This window comes from Urocampus carinirostris, chromosome 7, assembly GCF_059441175.1.
Source record: "Urocampus carinirostris isolate Australia breed hairy pipefish chromosome 7, RoL_Ucar_1.0, whole genome shotgun sequence".
Classification (NCBI taxonomy): domain Eukaryota; kingdom Metazoa; phylum Chordata; class Actinopteri; order Syngnathiformes; family Syngnathidae; genus Urocampus; species Urocampus carinirostris.
This window is the reverse complement of record NC_142355.1, coordinates 41496713-41516563: the sequence shown is the minus strand read 5'-3', so window position 1 is coordinate 41516563 and position 19851 is coordinate 41496713. Positions and strand designations below refer to the sequence as shown.

At 38.7% G+C, this 19851-nt stretch overlaps 1 protein-coding gene across 5 annotated transcripts in view; it reads left to right on the top strand.

Moving 5' to 3' along the window:
* The first annotated feature begins 465 nt into the window (after positions 1 to 465).
* Positions 466 to 19851, top strand: part of tbxas1 (thromboxane A synthase 1 (platelet)) — a 32314-nt gene continuing 12928 nt past the window's right edge. For 2 of the 5 annotated variants that reach the window (XM_088341001.1, XM_088340996.1), the window contains exons 1-10: positions 466 to 638; positions 7091 to 7222; positions 8442 to 8535; positions 8602 to 8654; positions 8750 to 8846; positions 9654 to 9770; positions 12684 to 12772; positions 12839 to 12987; positions 18570 to 18700; positions 18775 to 19065. In XM_088341001.1, coding sequence (XP_088197127.1) covers positions 7128 to 7222; positions 8442 to 8535; positions 8602 to 8654; positions 8750 to 8846; positions 9654 to 9770; positions 12684 to 12772; positions 12839 to 12987; positions 18570 to 18700; positions 18775 to 19065 — 1116 coding nt within the window. In that variant the 5' untranslated portion in view covers positions 466 to 638; positions 7091 to 7127. Of the gene's footprint in view, positions 639 to 2073; positions 2118 to 5045; positions 6327 to 6362; positions 7223 to 8441; positions 8536 to 8601; positions 8672 to 8749; positions 8847 to 9653; positions 9771 to 12683; positions 12773 to 12838; positions 12988 to 18569; positions 18701 to 18774; positions 19066 to 19851 lie in introns of those variants that run through there. The other 3 variants (XM_088340997.1, XM_088340998.1, XM_088340999.1) reach the window with 3 other exon arrangements.

Sequence of the window (19851 nt, the reverse complement as noted above, 5' to 3'; positions counted from 1 at the left end):
TGTGAAAAAAATGTGTTCACATAAAGACACAGTATTGTTGTGTTGTTGACAATAATAGAAATATAAAGACAAGAGAATATTTAGGGAATCATAAGTGTAGCCAGCCATCGATGGACAGCATCCACTCACTTGCATCAAATAAATACTTGTGGAAAGATAATGCTCATTAGGTTTCGTTACGTTTATTCAAATTATATATTTTTGTACAGTATATAAAGGTTGATTTTTTAGGTCTATTTTTCATTTTTTTACCGGATATTATTATTATTTTTTTAAATTAAGTGATGTATTTATGTATTTCTATGTTACGTTTATATTTTTTTCAGGGTCAAAGCGCAACTGCAAATGTGCGTGTACTTTATTAGTTAATATTCTCCCTGAACGCCAGATGGCAGCAGCTTTATTCCTTCACTGATCGATAACAAACATATGACAGAGCAAAGAAGACTTGACCCTCAAAGGAAAGCCAATGTTGTGTAAACAGATTTTAGTGTGCATCGAGATGCCGTAATCCGTAACACAAACCGGTTTCGTAACCAAAACTCTCATTTTCTGCGAGGTATAAATGTTTTTCAAAGTGACGACGTGTACGTTCTCATGGACACGAGCGGCAGCAATCAAATTTAGGTAACCTAAAGGTAAGCTTTTGGAATTCTTTTTTTTTGTCTGTATTTGTGTTTTTCAGTTTTTCATACTGACTTGGTGGTATACGTCTGTAGTGTAGACGGAACGGCTTATCATCAACAAGGTGGATACGATGTACAAACTCTTTGGCCTCTCCACAGTCCATCTTATGGCGAGAAAAGATTGACTCGAATTGTTCGATGATATGAAGGAGCTTGTCTTTTCACTGCAGCGAAACCTCGCATGACTTCAGGTCAATGTCTTGCAGTCCCAGAGCTTTCAATGTACGCATCATGTCCTCTTCTGACCTGGGTTGGACCTCTATGCTCTGTACACTCTGCACGTTGCACTTGACCTCATCTGCACTGGGCAGGTCTTCCGCTGCGATGCAAGGAGACACATCTGCAATTTTTCTGTTTCTTCTCAGCACTACAACTCTGTCCGTAGGATTAAATATTTTAACAGGTACCCATCCATCTCCCCAGAGTGGAGTAACAACTCGTCCGACAAGGACTTGTCTGGGCTTAGCCTTAGATTGGGTTGGCTCAACGACCACTGTGCTGCCCGCTGACGTCCCGGCCGATTTTTTTGCCCCAAATAACGTACTCGGTCCGTGGATTCAGTGTCACGCTCAACTCTTGATTTTTTACTGTCCCTACCTTCTCTGGAATGCAGTCACCTCTCCATCTCTCTGTGTTAGAAAGCATTGACAGGAATTGACTGTGGTTTTCGGACAGACCGTTGTCAGGAGTGGAAACTAATCTCCAATAGCCGTCAGTACTTTTCAATTGAGTCAAAATATATTTGATGGCATTGCTGCCAAGGATCATCTGTTCTGTCTGGCCTGGCACAACCATTACTGGCATTATCATTTGGCATCCGTAAACTGTGACGTGAATGTCGTACATGTCTCTGGGTGTAACTTGGTGTCCACCGCAGCCTACAATAACATAGTTATCGGCTTTGTAACTCATCATGTCAGGGAATTGCTGCTGCAGGGACTTGGCAGTTGCTCCACTTACTGTACAAGCCATTGATCCGCTGTCCAACAGTGCTCTGAAAGTGGGGCCATCTTGCACAAGTACAGGTGTGTAAAATAGTTCATCAGTCTCCGCTATTCTCTGAAACCCCTGAAAGATCAGCTTCTTCGATGGAGGGATCATGTTGCTGTATAAATCATAAATGGATTTATTATCTTGCATGTCAGGCATCACATTAGTGGTGGGAAGTATACTCAGTTGATCTGCACTGTTCTCCCCTAAGCGCAGATCAGTTAGTTTCCCTGAGGCAGTGGGACAACTTTCGTCACTGGACAATCACGTCGAGAATGCCCTGGGGCATGGCAGTGAAAGCAAAGGTTTTTGTCTCGGCAATGAGAGAGAGCACTGTGTTCGACTTCTTTGCAAATGATACATGGCTTGGCAGTGAAACCATTCATTCTGTCTCCAGGTCGCCTGGTTGGAGCTCGCCTTCTCTCTTGAAACTGGTTTGAGGTAACACGTATCAGAACTTTCTCCAACATACTAATAACGTCCGTTAGAGGGACATACTGTGGGCTCGAAGTCTGAGGTGGCTCGTGCATGAGGGTTGGACCATGGTTCACCTCAGCTTTGTGTACGGCAATTTCCGCTCTATTCGCAGGTTGTTGTAGGGAAGCTGCTTTGTAGCTCTTCTCAGCGTGGTATTCATTCAGCACCTCTAGTACTTTACATGCTGACCACTTATCGATGGTTTTAGATCTGTAAGTGAGTGCCAGTTCTTTGCAAGGGCAGTTCCTAATAAACATGCGAGCAACCTCTATTTCAGGGTTGTCAAATGTTTTGCCCTGCTCACTCAAGCAGTCAGAGGCAATGTCAGCTGCTCTGTTTAGTCTCAGCCAGTAGTCATAGGGGTCTTCCTGGTCTTTGGGCAAAGTTGAATAAAAGTCAGCTAAAGGGACAGCAGAGTACTTGCTACAGCTAAAGTGTTTCCTGAGAAGACTATAAATCATGTCAGGACGGGTATAGACGTCTATATTACTGTTTCTAATGCCAAACCTAACTACATCTTTAGCTTTTCCTCTCAAATGCATAAGGATTTCCTCTGCTTGCTCTTCAAGTCTCACATTACTCTTTTTAATAAATGTCCTCATTAGATCTTCCCACTCATGTATTTTTATTAAGACTGAGCCATCCCCAATAAATGACGGCGGTTCCTTAACCTTTCTCTGCGTAACCACCTGAACCTGTGATCCATCTGACACATGACTAGGCTGACTCAATCTGTTTGCTACATCTTGTGTGGCAGCAGCGTTAGGAGCTACTATATTATGTGACTGTATATTTGAGAAAATGCTATCAGCCAATTTATGTCCTATCTCCAGCTTGATAGAAGTCACGGGTCACGGCACCAATGTAACCGCGGTGTACGTGTCCCACCAAAGATCCACATTCACGCTGGACTGGATGATGAGGTTTTTATTATTACAGTTTCTGCAAATGGATGAGTCACAACATTAGCTTTTCTGTTGGCTTTGATCTCTTTGATCTCATTGCAGTTCTCTCTCTTGTAAGACTAACAACAAACCCCGCCTCCTGGTCACATGTTAGAAGCCAAAACCAAACCCCACCCCATACCAGCAGATGGCACTGTTGGACTCAGCATTGCAGGACATTTACCAAAAACTATACACATATTTCAGCAGGAATTTCAATAAAACAAAAGTTATTATTACACCCGTTACATATATTAAGTTTTATTATATCTTGTTTGAATAGACTTAATGAGAAAATACCGGTCAACCTAATAGTAATTGCAATTCACCTTTATGAGTGACAGCAAACCTTGCAAACACAACGCAGTACCTATTTAGACACAGCAAGACGGACTATGTAGAATAAAAGCAAAGAAATTGTGTAAACAAGTTTTTTTTAGTTTTTTTACCAACGATGCAACACAAACATTTTTTTCAGCAGTTTTCTTAATTCTTTCCCTACCGATACTTAAACTATCCGGGTTAGAGCCAGAATGGGCAAGACGAGATTGGTCTCACAAAAAAATAATCAGTTTTAGTATTATTTATTTATTTTTTTTCCGTACAGAAATTGTAAAATGGCGTACACAATTTGTAATGATCAGCAAACGTATTAAGTACGGAGAAAACGTATACTTGAGTCATTTGAAAAGTGCACAACAAACACAGCTCGAATAATGCATCACATATTAATTATACATGTACCAGTTTATAACATATTTAAAGGGACAGTGTGTTTTGTTTGACGCAGGGGTGTCCAAACTTTTGGGAAAGCGGGTTAGATGAATATGCTACGGGCCGACTATTCAGGCTGGCCTTCTTTGAACAGTCTTTAAGACTTGTCAAAGGTGCTTCTTGCTCACTTTTGTAGCTCACCTTTGTAGCAATTCGTTTGACTCGTAGGGTCTCGGTAAAAAAGCGCTGCTGTGCCGTTAAAACAGCTTCCAATTGCTTTACCTTTTCACAGCGGTCGTTTCCTGTTAGATTTTTGTAGTCAGCATGTTTAACCTGCCACTGCCTCCATCCACAATCTCTTGGCACATTGCGTATGCAGTTGTTCGGATTTGGGTGAAAAATTACTCAAATTTCCACTCCTGGAAGTGGCAGCCCTCGGAGTCAACTATCCTTTTCATTTACAGTAGCAATGTCGGAAAAGGGGTGGGCTAAAATTCTCACAGAAAGCCAAGGGCAAAGTGGCCAAATGGCTACTGGCATCTTCTGGTGAAATGGATTTTTTTTTTGGTACAAATTTATATTACTGGCAGTCCACATATTATTTATTTTATGACAGAGGCCCCGTAAAAATGTAATCACAGGCCGTAACTGGCGGACTTTAGACATGCCTTTTTTAAAGCCTCCTAACGGTAAAAAACTTTATTCATTAAAGATAAAAAAATACATTGATTTAAATAATGCAATGTAGTAGTTCTACTTTCTGTTAACACTTCAACGGAAAGTGTGAGTGATTTAGTGCCTCCTCATTGTAAAAAACAAAACAAAAAAAAACTTCATTCATAAAAATAATACAAGATTGATCTTAAAAACAAAAAAAAAGCAAACTAACTGTTTTAAGCCAATTTTTAAATACATATTAAATTGCACTATTTTTTAAAATTTGTAAACGATCCAGTGAATTGACATTGCGGTTGCATGCGGGAGCTAGGGTCTGGGTGAGGTTGGTCAAATTTGGGTTTTCCTGGAAAAAGTTCGGATATAAATGTTCCACTGTTTTCATAAAAATTCAATACACATAATAGGTTCTAACAATAAAAACAGAACTCATATTAAAATCAGTCAGCCAATCAATCAATTGATTAGTAATATTTTATAATAAATAATTAAGCCATGACTTAAAAGGGACAGTATATCATTCAGTGCCTTTTAGTGGTTAAAAATACATTCGTTAAAAAAAAAAAAAGGGATTAATAACTTAAATAATTAACCAAAATAAATGAACTATCATATTGATTTGCTTTTTCTTTAATACTCGTATATTGCGAAATTTCTATTTACTTTACATGTGAGCTTAGCTCTCCCCATAGGGATATGTCATCATTTTTTCTCATCGTGCTGCTACGGGTGTCCAAAAAAAAATCATAAACCTGGCAAAAGGCTGTGCAAAAAAAAAGAAAAGTTTGAGTCTCTGAAATTTGTTTTCCTTCTTGTGATTTTTTGCACTTGTTTTTTGTTGCGTGACAGAATAGTACAACATATAGTGGTCAAATAATACACACTGTCTTTTTAACTTTCTTATTAAGGTGTGGACTTCAAACTCTTATCCTGAGGGGTGCAAATGGGCCTCGTCTGCACGGTTTTAGACGCTTGCTTTAAAGGGACAGTGTCTACTATGTAGTGACTCCTAGCGGTAAGAAAACGTATTCTTTCAAAAAACAATACTAATTTGAATGATAAGCAAACATACGTTAAAGGTAAGGTGCGCAATTTGAAAACAGGCTGCAACCATGACTTTGAGCCGGGAGATGGCGGCAGAGTAACACAAGTGCATGGCATTTTTGAAACACGCTCCAGTAGTAGTTTTCAAAGTATAATGAAAAGAGATAGGCACAATGGAAAATAAAGCAAAAGTGCTCTTTGAACTCAGTTGGGCATTGTTAACACATACTTAATAGAGAAAATATTTAACCTTAAACTTTTTCAGGACACATAAAACTACACACCCCACCTTGTAAATGTGCATTTTTTAAATACTTGTATGTCAACAAATGTCCCTTTATTTTGCTTAACATGATTTTCACCCAGAGCAGGGATTGTAAACCCATTTGCACCGAGAGACATATCAGCATAATGGCTGCCCTCAAAAGGCCTAAATGTAGCTGAATGTAATAAATGGCATGTAGAATTAGGGCCCGGTCACACAGCCGTTTGTGTCTGTATCGTGGGTAAAATTTTGCGGGTTTTTTTTTTGCCCGTGGTTGCCCGTGATGGAAAATGCGCAAAACTGGCCAACCCGCTGTTCATCGGTGGTATGCCCGCAAAACAGACGCCGGCGACTGTTCGCTTCCTCATCGCGTCATTTTCTCGTGTGGACCACGGGTATAAAAGCTCCCGAGCCGGTGTTGTGCCCAAATCCGACTCCTACGCAATCCCCCCCTCTGCTGTTGAAGAAGAGTGTTGTGTCACCCTGACCCGAGTGACATGGCCGCTTTCTCGTGTCCTGTTTCATCTGGAGGTACGAAAGCATGACCAACTAGGGTGCTGAGGTGCTTAAGTTGTTTGGGTGTTTGGGCATTTGGGTTGGCCATGGTCCAAATATTTGTGTGTGTGTTTTTTGCTACTTTCTCCCTTTTTTATTTTCTTTGTTTTTGTATGTGTTTGTCTTGCTGTTGGTCACCCCTTTCGAGGGATATGACCAGGGTAGATAGATAGATATTATAGAATATTCTGTTGTTTTGTGTAATGTTTGTCTATCCATCAATAACTTCAATATTTGAATAAAGAGGAGAAAATGAAAAAATATCTTTAAGAAATCCGATTCATAGAATAATCAAAAAATACAAACATTACAGTTGTATTTAAAAAACGTCACTACACATACATAATATGTTGTTAATTAAATACAGCTATACCTCTACATACAAGTTATTTAAGCTTCAAGAAATTCCAGATATGAGAGATCTTTTAAGCAAAAACACACAAGAGAAAATCCAAGTTGCGGGACTTTCCGGAAAACTTGGCTTGGTATGACAGAATAAGTGCGGGATTGGTCTTAAACTTCATTGGATGTTGTCTTGAACAGGTCATAAAAAGTCTTAAATTTGAATGGAAAAAATCCTGGGGGGAACCCTGATTAATAAAGTTCCAAATTCCGTACAGTTCTTTTAAGTGTCTTTAGCTGTATTTTACAGTTCTGTTTGATCATATATTCTGGTTGTACTGAATATAATGTACCTGTATTTAGTTTTTTTCGTGTGTTTTTTTGTGGAAACTGAATAGCTGCTTCAAGCAAATAACTGACTCTAACGATTACATCATGGAGGCCCTAGTTAACTTTGCAAGTATGCTCCAAATGGAAAGCAACACATTCTCTATGATCCTTGGCCTCATCTTTCTGGCTCTGCTGTACTGGTGAGTGATTATATTCAGGTTAAACTTGAGATATTGTGTAACAACTGCAGGACAAAAATGCTGTTCAATTTTCTTGAACAAGCCAATTATAAACAAGGAAAATATCTGCATGTCTATACACTGCTATAAGATAGCAGTGGTGGGCCGTGAGGGTGCGAGGCCTTTTGTGCTGGCCCAAAAACATATGTGAATCATGTAATGTAATTATATTTTATCCATGAATACTGAATAAGTCATTCTAAATTATCTTTCACCTTCCTTTCATTGCGTCCCCCCCTGGTTGTGCCATTTCCAGACGTGTGCTTTTCCAATTTAGCCAATCACATTTTAGCAATTAATTGTTGCCGGATCAGGAATATGCCCAGAAGCCTTCACAAACAGTTTTGCAGGCCCTCCTGAAGCATAACAAGTGACAATGAATCTGTTGGTTTAGTCAATCAGATTTTAATTGGCAAATTGAGAGCCTTCCGTAAGGCCTTGGGAAACGTCAGTTTGGTGGTGGTAATGCACTAAAGTCTAATACAGTACCACTGATTTCTTTTTCATTCCACAGTGAACTTTTAACTCATTTAAGTTTTTTCATACTAAGCAACTTTAATGTAGAAAACTCAGAATCTCTGAAAAACACAACAAAATGTTAACTAAAAACATAATAATATACTTTTAAGTGCAACAACAAATAAATATTCCAGCATAAACTTTACATTTGATATATTAAACAATATCTTTGAAAAACACAGGAAACACAAATTATAATATTTACAGATATACATAAAAAGATTGAATACAAAACAATTTTAACCTTTTCTATACTCAACAAATTTAAAGTCAACAACATTGTATCCATGATAAAAACATGCCATAATGACCAAATTTAAGAGAAAAAAAAAGCGTCCCGAAGGGGGAGCCTCCTGCCGATTGGCGGGGAGCCGGCTCATGTTTTTGACTTGCAAGAGCCAGCCTAAAGAGCCATTCTGTTTGTGAACAATCACTAAAGGCCCTCACTGAAGGCCTAGGTGTGAATTGCACAGTCCACCCCTGTAGGTTTTAGATCAGGGAATTGTTTAATAGTAGTCTTCAGTTTGCAATAATCTGTGGTCTGTGCAGCCCCTTTGAGAGTCCTTGTGATTAAGGGCTATACAAATAAACACGACTTGACTTTACTGTTAGTGTGCGTTTGATATGAATTCTCATTACTTTTTTGTTTTTATTTTAACAGGTATTCAGTTTATCCATTTTCAGTTCTAGCTCAATGTGGAATCAAGCATCCAAAACCAATCCCCTTTTTTGGCAATCTATTCCTCTTTCGTCAGGTAACTTGTTGACCCCCAAAAACCGAATGAGCGTAAAATAATGTCATGTTTCCATCGGTATTTCAGGGTTTTTTTCATCCCTTGTCCGACCTCATAAGGATGTACGGTCGAGTTTGTGGGTAATTTCCGTATACCGGTACAACATCTTCTTTAGTGTTTTCTCTCATTTCAGTGCTGTTTGCTAATCCCCCACTTTGTTGTTTATGCGTTTTAGGTATTACTTGGGAAGAAGGGCAGTGGTGGTCGTGGCGGACCCTGACATGCTCCGACAAGTGATGGTGAGGGAGTTCAGCAGCTTTCCCAACAGGATGGTGAGTACAGTATGTGAAGGCTTTAATGCAACGTATCTGTTGTACAGTGGCCCTTCTACAGACAAGATTAACCCCTTAATGTTCCTGTAAAATTATCCTAAAATTCTAATCCAAGACGGACCCTAAAGCAAATTTAATGTTGTTCTTGAACCGTTTGGAAAATATGGATGATTTTGGTCTCTTATGAATGATAACCCTCTGAGGTTTTGTCCCAAACTGAAATAATCACTGCAAGTGCTCCTTACATCGAGTTATGTGACCTGAAACCCACAGATAAAGATATATTTTTGCAATCAATTGCTGCAGATGAGTGTGGCATAGGGATCTTATAGCTGGAAAACAGGTGAGACAATATCTTGAAGCCTTACCTAGTACATTGTCAAACTTGATCACAATCTGAAAAACTTTAAATATTGTATTCAACATATAATTTTCTGGGTAGGTCTAGGCGTTTCCAAAATTGGCCATTTGGAGACGACAAGTTTACAACTAATAAACCTCTGCAACTGTTGCATTCTATTTTGGGCCTATTTTTTTTATAGACATGCTGAAATAATTGTAAATGTTTGAGTTCTAGAAGTTAATCAATGATTGTGCTGTCTCTCGTATGTTGGGCTAGATTTTTGCCCGAAAGACTTCTCTATCTCAAATTTCTCGTAACTAGAGTAGTGCCACTGTATTTCATAGCGTTCATTTGCACTGCATCACTCGGAGAGCCCAAAATTTGATTGCTAAGGCGTTTGTTTTTTTGTAGCAATTCTTTAGAGCCATCAATTGTAACAAATTAGATGCTTTTTTACCTTTCAGACGAATCGCTTCTCCAACAAACCTATGAGCGATTGCCTGCTCATGCTGAAGAATGAACAGTGGAAACGAGTCCGCAGTATACTAACGCCGTCCTTCAGTGCTGCCAGAATGAAAGAGGTGAGCTGCAATCCTAATCCAAATATGTATCTTGGTTTAAGGCACTAAATTATGGGGGAAAATTTAAAGATAAAAAATGCCTACAAATACATGTCATATAAATAAATGAACACATAAATAAATCATGTACCGTAATTTCCGCACTATAAGGCGCACCGGGTTATAGGGCGCACCCCGAAAAAATAGTTTTTGGTCCTATTTTTGACATATATAAGACGCACCGGATTATAAGGCGCTACAATGGGAACATGGACAAAACAGTCAGATAGTTCAGTCCAACTTATTCCCCCCTTAACATTCCGAAAGCTTGCAAAGACGCAAATACGTGTCGAGAACACGTGCGAATGCGGTGTCCGTAAGATGTCACTCAAATGCATCGTTCCATCATTCGGAAGGTTAAAGTCTTGGGATTCAAGAAATGATAACCATTCCTTCGTATCTATTTTCTTTTTTGCTCGCAGCTTTACTGTGCATATGACAATAAACACTTGGAATTGAGTTTAATTTAAAAATAGACACTTCATTCCATCCATTATCTGCACCGCTTATCACAGAAACATCGAGTTCAGTCTGAAACAAGACAATATAAAACCGGGAATAGCTCACCCAAGTCATTGTGTTCATAATAATGTGCAGGCAATGTCCTCTTATATCCGTGAGGGTAGTAAATCCAGGAGAATACAATGTTTACAAATACAGAATAGAAAAAAATGCTTTCTCTATGCCATCGGCCACATGCTATACGCATTCATCTTTTTCGGCCAATTGCAGGCTTTGTTTCGCTGTTTAAGCCAATGGCAGCCTGTACATTATAAAAAGGATCCGCCTCTTGACCTCCGAATAACTTTAGCCAATAGTGATCGATTCAACTGATGATTGACACATCTTTTTCGGCCAATTGCAGGCTTTGTTTGCCGTTTGAGCCAATGGCAGTCTGTAAATGATAAAAAGGATCCGCCTCTTGACCTCCGAATAACTTTAGCCAATAGTGATCAATTCAACTGATGATTGACACATCTTTTTCGGCCAATTGCAGGCTTTGTTTGCCGTTTGAGCCAATGGCAGTCTGTAAATGATAAGAAGGATCCGCCTCTTGACCTCCGAATAACTTTAGCCAATAGTGATCGATTCAACTGATGATTGACACATTGGTTAGCCAATGAAACGCCGGTAAATAAATCCCACCATCTACCGCGTACTACTTGGCGTTCGGGGGAAAATCGAGTCGGCGGCTGCAAGTTAGTTGGAAAACTTAATGTTGATCCATAAATAAGGCGCATTGTATTATAAGGCGCATGGTCCGCTTTTGAAAAAAATAAAGGCTTTTAGGTGCGCCTTATAGTGCGGAAAATACGGTAATACCTAAAGATACGACATAAATATGATTTGTCATATTTTTTGTTGGGTATTTTGTCATGCATTTTGTTGAGTATTCTTTCGTGTATTATGTCACATATTTTGTCTTGTACTTTGTTTTATTTTGTGTAGTTCGTCATTTATTTTTATGTGTGTTTTGTTTTGTAAATGAGAATTGAGCTTTTCACTGAAGACCTCCCAACACACTTTACAATGTGCTTCACACTTACTCATTCACACACACTCCCACACTGATAGCAGTGTCAGCCATGCAAGGCAACTACCTGCTTATCGGGGGCAATAAGTATTCAGTGTCCTGCCCAAGGACACTTCAACATATAACAAGGAGGAGCCGGGAATCGAACCTGCGACCTCTTGATCCCAAGATGAGCGCTCTGCTGCACTTTAACCCTTTCCTTTTCATTCAAATGACTTTCACAGAAATAAAACCCAATATTTTTTTTACACGCCTAGGATGTATTTTGTTGAATATTCTGCCATGTATTTTGTAAGGCATTCTCTTAATTTCTATTGTCGTGTATTTTGTCATGCATTCTGTATATTTTTTTCATGTATTTAGTTGTGTATTTTGTCTCGTACTTCTTCATTTCTTTGGTCATATATTTTGTATTGTGCATTTTGGCTATTGTTATCTTGTGTATTTTTTGCATAGTTTGTTACTACGAAAGATTGGTCAGCTGAGGGGCAAATCAATTTGGCTGAGCTTTTCAAGTATTGTTTGAATGACAAGGGTATCTATTTATTCATTTATTTTATCATTTTTTTCTATGTGAAGCAGGATCAGTCTTCTATACTAAATAACCTAAAAGTATGAACAGCAATTGACCTATGGTTAAGCCCCACCCTCAAACATGATGAGTCAATCACAGTGCACATAGCCTGTTCAATACAGTTGCACGATCTCTGCTCCCATGTTTGCCAGTTTTTGTTTTTTGTGTATTTTTTCTTACATTTTATACTGGAAAATTGCCAAACGGCGTGCATGGTGTACATGCTAATTTGTTACAAGGTATTCAGAGACGCTTGGGGATGGGGAGTATTTTTGTATCTAAACACTTTTCAAATAAAGTTGACCACAACACCAACTCAATGTGGATACGTTGGTATGGATGTCTGCATCTGTTATAAAGTCAGTCAAACTAGTATTTGAGGCAACATATGGTAACTTTGCTGGAGATAAATAATACGTTATTTATAACGTTAACATCTCAGAGTTCATTCGCCTGTTGTGTGCTATTTTTTTAACTTTGGTAATCATACGTGAGTGAAAAACATCTAGCTAGCCTAACAGAGCTTTGAGCTAGATTTGGATAATGGGTGTCAAACATGTGGGCCGGATCAGGCCAGCCAAGGGTTTTAATGCGGCCCGCAAGAATACGCTGAGAGAAGCACAAGAGAATAATGACGAGCAGTTTGAAATATGTCCACTGTATGCCGCAAAACCCAGCAACCACTTACAAAGCAACTATGCAAATGTGTCTCAGCCCAATTACAATTACGTCAAATCCTTTTGACAAGTTTTCTATGTTTTGGTAGATGGTTCCACTCATCCAAACAGCCACAACTGCCTTGCTGAACAACTTGGAAGTCTATGCAGAGTCGGGGGAAGCCTTTGACATTCATAGGTAAATGCAAATAGAAGATGGGCAAATAAAACTGCAAAATGATCCGTCTCCATTTTTTGATTGAAGATGTTTTGGCTGCTACACAATGGACGTAATTGGCAGCGTGGCATTCGCAACCCAGGTGGACTCGCAAAACAACCCTGACGACCCTTTTGTCCGCCATGCTCAGATGTTCTTCTCATTTTCTTTCTTCAGGCCCATCATACTTTTTTTCAGTAAGGATGCAACTTGTTTTCATCATTATCATGTACCTGTCCACTTCAGCCAATTGCTACTCGTGATGAATTAATTTAATTCCGCTTACTAAGCAATACCAAACCTCACAAACATAACACGGCACCTATTTACTCACAGTACGGCAGACTATGTAGATGTAAAACAAAGATAACTTGTGTAAACAAGTCGTTTTTATTTACCAAATGAACAACACAAAAAGATATTTCAGTATCATTCTTAGTTCTTTGACCTTTTCAAAAATGATGGTTTCAAAAAGATTTGCAAGCAGATTTTTGGTAAAAATGTTACACAATACTGTAAACGAGGATAATTGCGTATTTACCTTCGGTGTAGACGGCGCTGGGCAGACAGAAGTGATCTTCTCGCTGTTTACATTTTTTTCTGTGGGTTTTCATCAAAACGTGTCTCTACAGTAAACCTTAATTGTTTATTGAGCTTCCATATAACAGATTCCTTAGCGAGGTACAGCCAAAACGGTGTCAGTTGGTGTGACACCTTGACTGTAAACTGTTGTAGAGAGTATGCTCTTTATATACTAGACTGAACCACGCATACTGTAAGTGCTACGCTAGCTATGCCTGTCTAAACCTGACTCCACACTTATCAGAAATGGAATGCTATAGATGAGGTTTGCATGGGTATTTTTTTTTTTTGAGCCATATGTAATCATGAAAAGAGCTTGCAAGCCATAGGTTCCTGAACCCTGATCTATACTGTAGTTTGTAAAAGTTAATATTATCATAATAATATTGATAATATGGATTATTAGCATTATTATTACTGTTATTATCACTCCCCGATCTTATTTCCCCCCACACTCCAACCTGTTAGGTTCATAGACTTAAAAGGGTGGAATTATTTTAAGATAATCTAACTGTAGCTTTTTAGCTGATGAACTTTTAGCTACCTAACTTTCAACGGATTAACAAACTTTCAATAACCAAACGTAATGTGTTTTTAAAACTAATTATATTCAATGAACATTTTCCGTAATTTGTAATACCAGGATAGAACTTTAAGAGTGACTCATACAAGTATAACACATTTAAAATAAAATAAAAAGTAAGGAGAGTAAAAGTTGCAGGCTACAGTTAAATTCCGACCAAAATGAAATTATGTCGCCTTGAATTGAAGTCTTTTTGGGGACAATTGGGCACATTCTATCCAGTTGAAAAATTACTACTGGGACATGTAGAATTTGAACAAAATATGAAATCATAACCTTTAATTGTATAATGAAATTAAGTTTAGTGTATTTATCAAATTATTGCATTGCACTGAGGACACAATAAAATTGACCATGTTTGTCACCGAAAAGCCCTCTAAAATACCAAATTATATTTAAACTGCTTTTTATTTAAGGTTAAATTATTGCAAACACTTAAAGTGAATAATTGAGGTGCTTTTATAAAACTTTGCATATTTAAACAGAATTAGAAAATCACCCACATATACGTTTTGAATGAAATGAAATGAGATCTTAAACGAATAAGGACACGGAAAGCATTCTCATCTGTTATCAGGACTTGAGATGTTATTATTGAGAGAAAAATTGTGCGTGGTTATACTTTTTTCTTGCTTCCCTTAGGTATGAGGAGCCAAAATAAATAGCTAATAGCCCGATATGCGGGTAGGTACTTTGCACGGGTGTCACCGCTATAGGGTGTGTGAGTCTGTGTGTGAATGGGTAAGTGGGAAGCGCAAGTGCTTTGGGAGGACTTTAGTGACCTAAAATGCGCTATATAAACGCTGACCATTTACCATCTTGTGCAAATAAAATTGGCAGGGTAGTACATGTGCCTGTTACTGCCACAAGATAGCAGTAAAACATTAGATCAAAGCCTGTTCTACGCTCAACATGGACCCATTATATGACTATCTCCTTTAACCACTTGGGTCGTAGGCAGTGGCGGGTTTCTACACTGAATTACAATCAGGGCGAGACCCCATACAAACGCGCCCCTCCCCCCGAAGTCCTCTTCCCCACCCAAAGAATTTCAAAGCTACATATTTAACACGAATAAAAGAGATACATATATTTGTTGATTGCACAAATGCTTAAATGATAAATACAAATACAATGTATACATAAAAATGACAACTATGTATCAAAATGCCTGAATAATAAATACAAATACACAATATACATAAACCACAAAGAGACAGACAACTCACTTGCTCATTCACATCTAGGGACAATTTGAGATTAACCTGAAATGCATGTTTTTGGAATGCAGGAGGAAACCCACGCAAGCACGGGGAGAACATGGAAACTTCACACAAGATGGTTTGATCCCATGACCTCAGAATTGTGCCGCGGACACGCTAACCACTTAGCCGCCGTGCTGCCCACTACATACTTACAAATGGCAAATATTCATCGAACAATGTGAAGAGAACAATCATATAAAATAATAACATTGACTCATATTCTAATACAGCAAATCACACAATCACACTCACTAAAAATGTTAAAAACACGCTCAAGAAAAAAGTAGTTGATGCAAAATCATCGATAATATCGTCAAAAGAAATCTACTCCCATACTTTGTGATGCTGATTACCAAGTCCAGTCACGTCAAAAACGATTTGGTATCACATATTTGATCCATTTAATACAGTTCCAAAAATACGCAGTAAATGGCCTGTATTTTCAAAGTTATGAATAATGTTTGTTATTCGGAAGACTGAAGCTGCCAACTAATTATTTTATGTATAGTAATACAGCATATCCTCCCCTGCAAGCCCCAACACCCCACCCGGCTGTTCATTTTTTATTAAATGAACAAATGTTAAGTCACAAAGGAACATGTTTAAAAGTAAAAAAAGTTCTATCACTCACTGGCAAAAAGCAGTAGCTATCTTTTTGAAAAGGCATTCCGGATGCATGTGTATATTGTCAACAGATTAGACCATCCCAAGAACAAATTAGATTTATATAAAGAAAAAACACCACTAAATAATATAAATTAACTAAATTGAATTTCACCAATATTCCTTATGTTGCCAACAAAAATACAGCACAGATTTTCGGAAAAAATATTGCAAATGCTAGTTTACAAGGTTAAGTATTTGTAAAAAAAAAAAAGAAAAAAGAAAAAAAGGAAACAAAAGTAAAAAAAACATTAAACATTTAGTTTGTGTTATTTCTTATGCCGTATTTTCCTGGTTATAAGTCACAAGCAAAAGCCCTAAATTGGTCAGATGTTTGAATTTGCGCCTTTTAAGCTTTATACACTGGAAAGAAAAGTTGGTATATTACCATATGTCTCATTTACTGATCAGTCATTATTCATCGCTGACCACAATTGCATAACAATGGTGACTACAGGGGTCACAGATAGCCACCAAATTCTAACCACCAGGCACATAAAAGGCAAGAAGTCTTATCTCATTATGACATTATTTTTAGTCATGGTATCAGATACGTACTCTTTTCTCAGTTCAAACTAAGCACTGTAAGTGACAAATGTTGAATATGTGGAGCCAAATGTTTCTTTATATATTTCAGGACAACCGAATAACTTCCCACAATCGCTTTCTCTTCATTCAGTCCAGAATCTGCGCTCCGTAAGAACGGCATGTCTGCAATACAATACTGTATTTCAGTGGTCCCCATCCTTTTCTGTCTCATGGGCAGGTTTAATGTTTAACACAGCCTGCTGTCCTACATTAGGCTTATCTGACAACAATTTTGTTTTCTTCACAATCAAGTAAAACCAACTACACTTACACTCGAAATTATTACAAACAGAACTTTTACAGATGATAAAACTAGGGTTGGCATGCATACAGACAATGTCTGATTACCCTAGTCAACAAACACCATGCTAAAAAGCCAACAGAACTGTTATGGGGGTGATGGACTCTTGTGGGTGAAGCAGGAACTGAAGGCAGAGTTGCTCGAGAAGAGGGATGGCATTTATTAACGAAATGAGTTAAAGTGACAAACGACCATGGGTTCACAAAATAACGAAACGTCCCGACGAAACAAAATCTGACAAAGTCTAAATCTGAAACAAAAAACCAAACTGGGAATGGAAACTGCAAGGAACAAAGAAACCTCAAACAAACAAGCAAACTTGGCGTGGTGGTGGAAACGAAATGAAACCTGTGATGTTTAAAATGTCCTTATAAAGGGTTTTGGTTAAATGAGCACAGGTGTGTGGTAATTGGACACTTCTGTGCCAAGTTCAAACCTTGGTTGGGGCCCTCTAGTGGTAGGAGGCAAATCAGAACAAAACTGCATTTTGAAGCAGTGAAATAATTTATAAAATAATAAATAATGACACTTAATTAAAAAAAAAAAAACACTTCTATCTGATTGTATCATCACAAAGGCACATACCGTAGCTAGGATAAAAACATTTCCCGGGAAATCGCTATCAGCCTCGTGCGCATGCAATGGCATCGGTAGGTCGTCTCGATGGGTAGGAAGGAATTTCAGAACATCTACAATGTAGTACTTTGACTAAATTGTGGGATGATGAATTGAAACCTAGTTCTCCCGCTTGAAAATGGTAAAGAGGCCTCTACCCCAGAAAAACTACATTGTTTGATTTTTCATAAAATTTTGGTTTTACCTGACCATCCCCCATTCTCCAGGTCTTCTTCTGAACCATCCAAATGTGCTCGAGTGAACCGCATACGGGCATAGATGTGTACTGGCCTCAGCAGGAAGACACTGTTGGCAGTGCAGGATTTGAGGCCCTGGCAGCGCTTTGAGTGGCTTGTGATCCCAGCTCGCTTTACGTCATTCACTAGATTCCCCTGTGTGGTTCTGGGATTTTTGCTCACCGTTCTTGTTATCATTTTGACGCCACAGGGTGAGATCTTGCATGAGCCCTAGGTCGAGGGAGATTATCAGTGGTCTTAAATGTCTTCCATTTTCTAACAAGTCCTCCTACAGTTGATTTCTTTACACCACGTATTTTACCTATTGCAGATGCATTCTTCTCAGCCTGGTGCAAGTCTCGTGTGCTTCGGCAGCTCTTCTGTCTTAGCCATAGTGGAGTTTGGAGTGTTACTGACTGAGGTAGTGGACAGGCGGCTTTTAAACCCATAATGAGTTTAAACAGGTGACAATAATAAGGGTAACGAGTGGAGTCTTGTTAGACCTTGTCAAATTAAGTTAGACGTTTTTGAGAGTCAGAAATCTTGCTTGTTTGTAGGTTACCAAATACTTGGAGGAAACAAGAGTGCGCGGAGGAAACCCATGCAGGCAGGGGAGAACACGCAAACTCGACACGGGTAATTGAACCCCGGACCGCTGCACCCTAGCCTTCCAGCTGTTGTGCCGCCCATTATTAATGAGATTATCAAATAATTTTAGTTCTGTACTCTTAACGGAAGCAAGAAGAAGAGTGTAACCAAGCACAAAAATGTTCTAAACAATTACCTTCCACGTCCTGATCACAAATGAGAATGCTTTCCATGTCCTTTTTTTACGTTTACGATGATTATTATTTTTTGGATGTGTGTCTTAAAATACAGTGCGCCTTTAATAGTACGAAAAATAAGGTATACTGTATTCTGATTTTACGAATGTATGCATCTGCAGTGGCTTTTCCACATATCATGGCTCCCCTCTTTGGAATTATTCCCAACAAACGCCGTCGCCAAATGAATGAATTCTTCATCAAAAGCATTCGAGGAATCATAAGACAGAGGGAGCAGCAACCTCCTGAACAGGTCTGAGCACATATGATTTTCTTTTTTTGTTTTATTTCATTCAGTTGTTTAACATTTCGGAACTCTGAACTCAGAGGCGGCGGGATTTCCTTCAGTTGATGTTGGAAGCACGCAGCAGCAAGGAAGACTTTTCTATGGAACACGCCGATGCTGAGCTCGAACCTACGAGTTTGAAAGTTCCTTGCAGGCGTCTGTCGAGGAAGACGATCTCAGAAGACGAGATTATCGGGCAATCTTTTGTCTTCTTGCTGGCTGGTCACGAGACCAGCAGCAACACGCTGGGTTTCACATGCTACCTGCTGGCAACACATCCAGAGTGCCAGTGCCGAGTCCAGGAGGAAGTGGACGACTTTTTCAGCAAACATGTGAGCGTCCTGCCTTGTTTGTTGTTGACCGGTTTAAGAACAGCGTGTAATATTTGACCACTAGATGTTTCTGTATTTCAGGGGTCGGGAACCTATTGCTCCCAAGCCATATATGGCTCTTTTCATGAGTATATAGGGCTTGTAGATGAAATTGTGCTCATACAAATTTTAGCTGTAGCGCTCCAATTCTAAAAAGCGCAGAGTAGAGTCTAGTGTGCGCATGGCTAACGTAGCACTAACAGTGCAAAAAGTTCAGTCCATTATATACAGAGCATACTCCCTCCTACAGTTTGAAGTCGGGGTGCCACATCAACAGACCCTGTTTTGGCTGTACATCGCTTAGAAATACTTTATATGCAAGTTTATTAAACAATTAAGGTTTACTATTGACGCGTTTTATTAAGAATATCCACAGAAAAATTGTTAAACAGCCAAAAGCGCCAGCCAAGCACACAGAGCAATTTGTTAAGGTGGGCAGAGCTATGCACACAGCACACTTCTCTGTCCAGCATTGTCTGCACCAAAAATAAATACTTCAGTATCCCCATTTGCAGTATTTTGTGACATTTTTACAAAACAACTCTGCTTGCACCTTGTTTTTGAAACCATTATTCATGAAAACAATGAAGGTCGAAATGAGCCTGAATGATTTTAAATAACTGCTAGAGGGAGACAAGTTTAAAGTGGTATATTTCTTGACATGGGACACGGGCTCTGGAATTATGCTTATTTCATAAATTTTATCAAATCATCTAAGGTCACACAGTGAGATTAAATGTGGTGAAC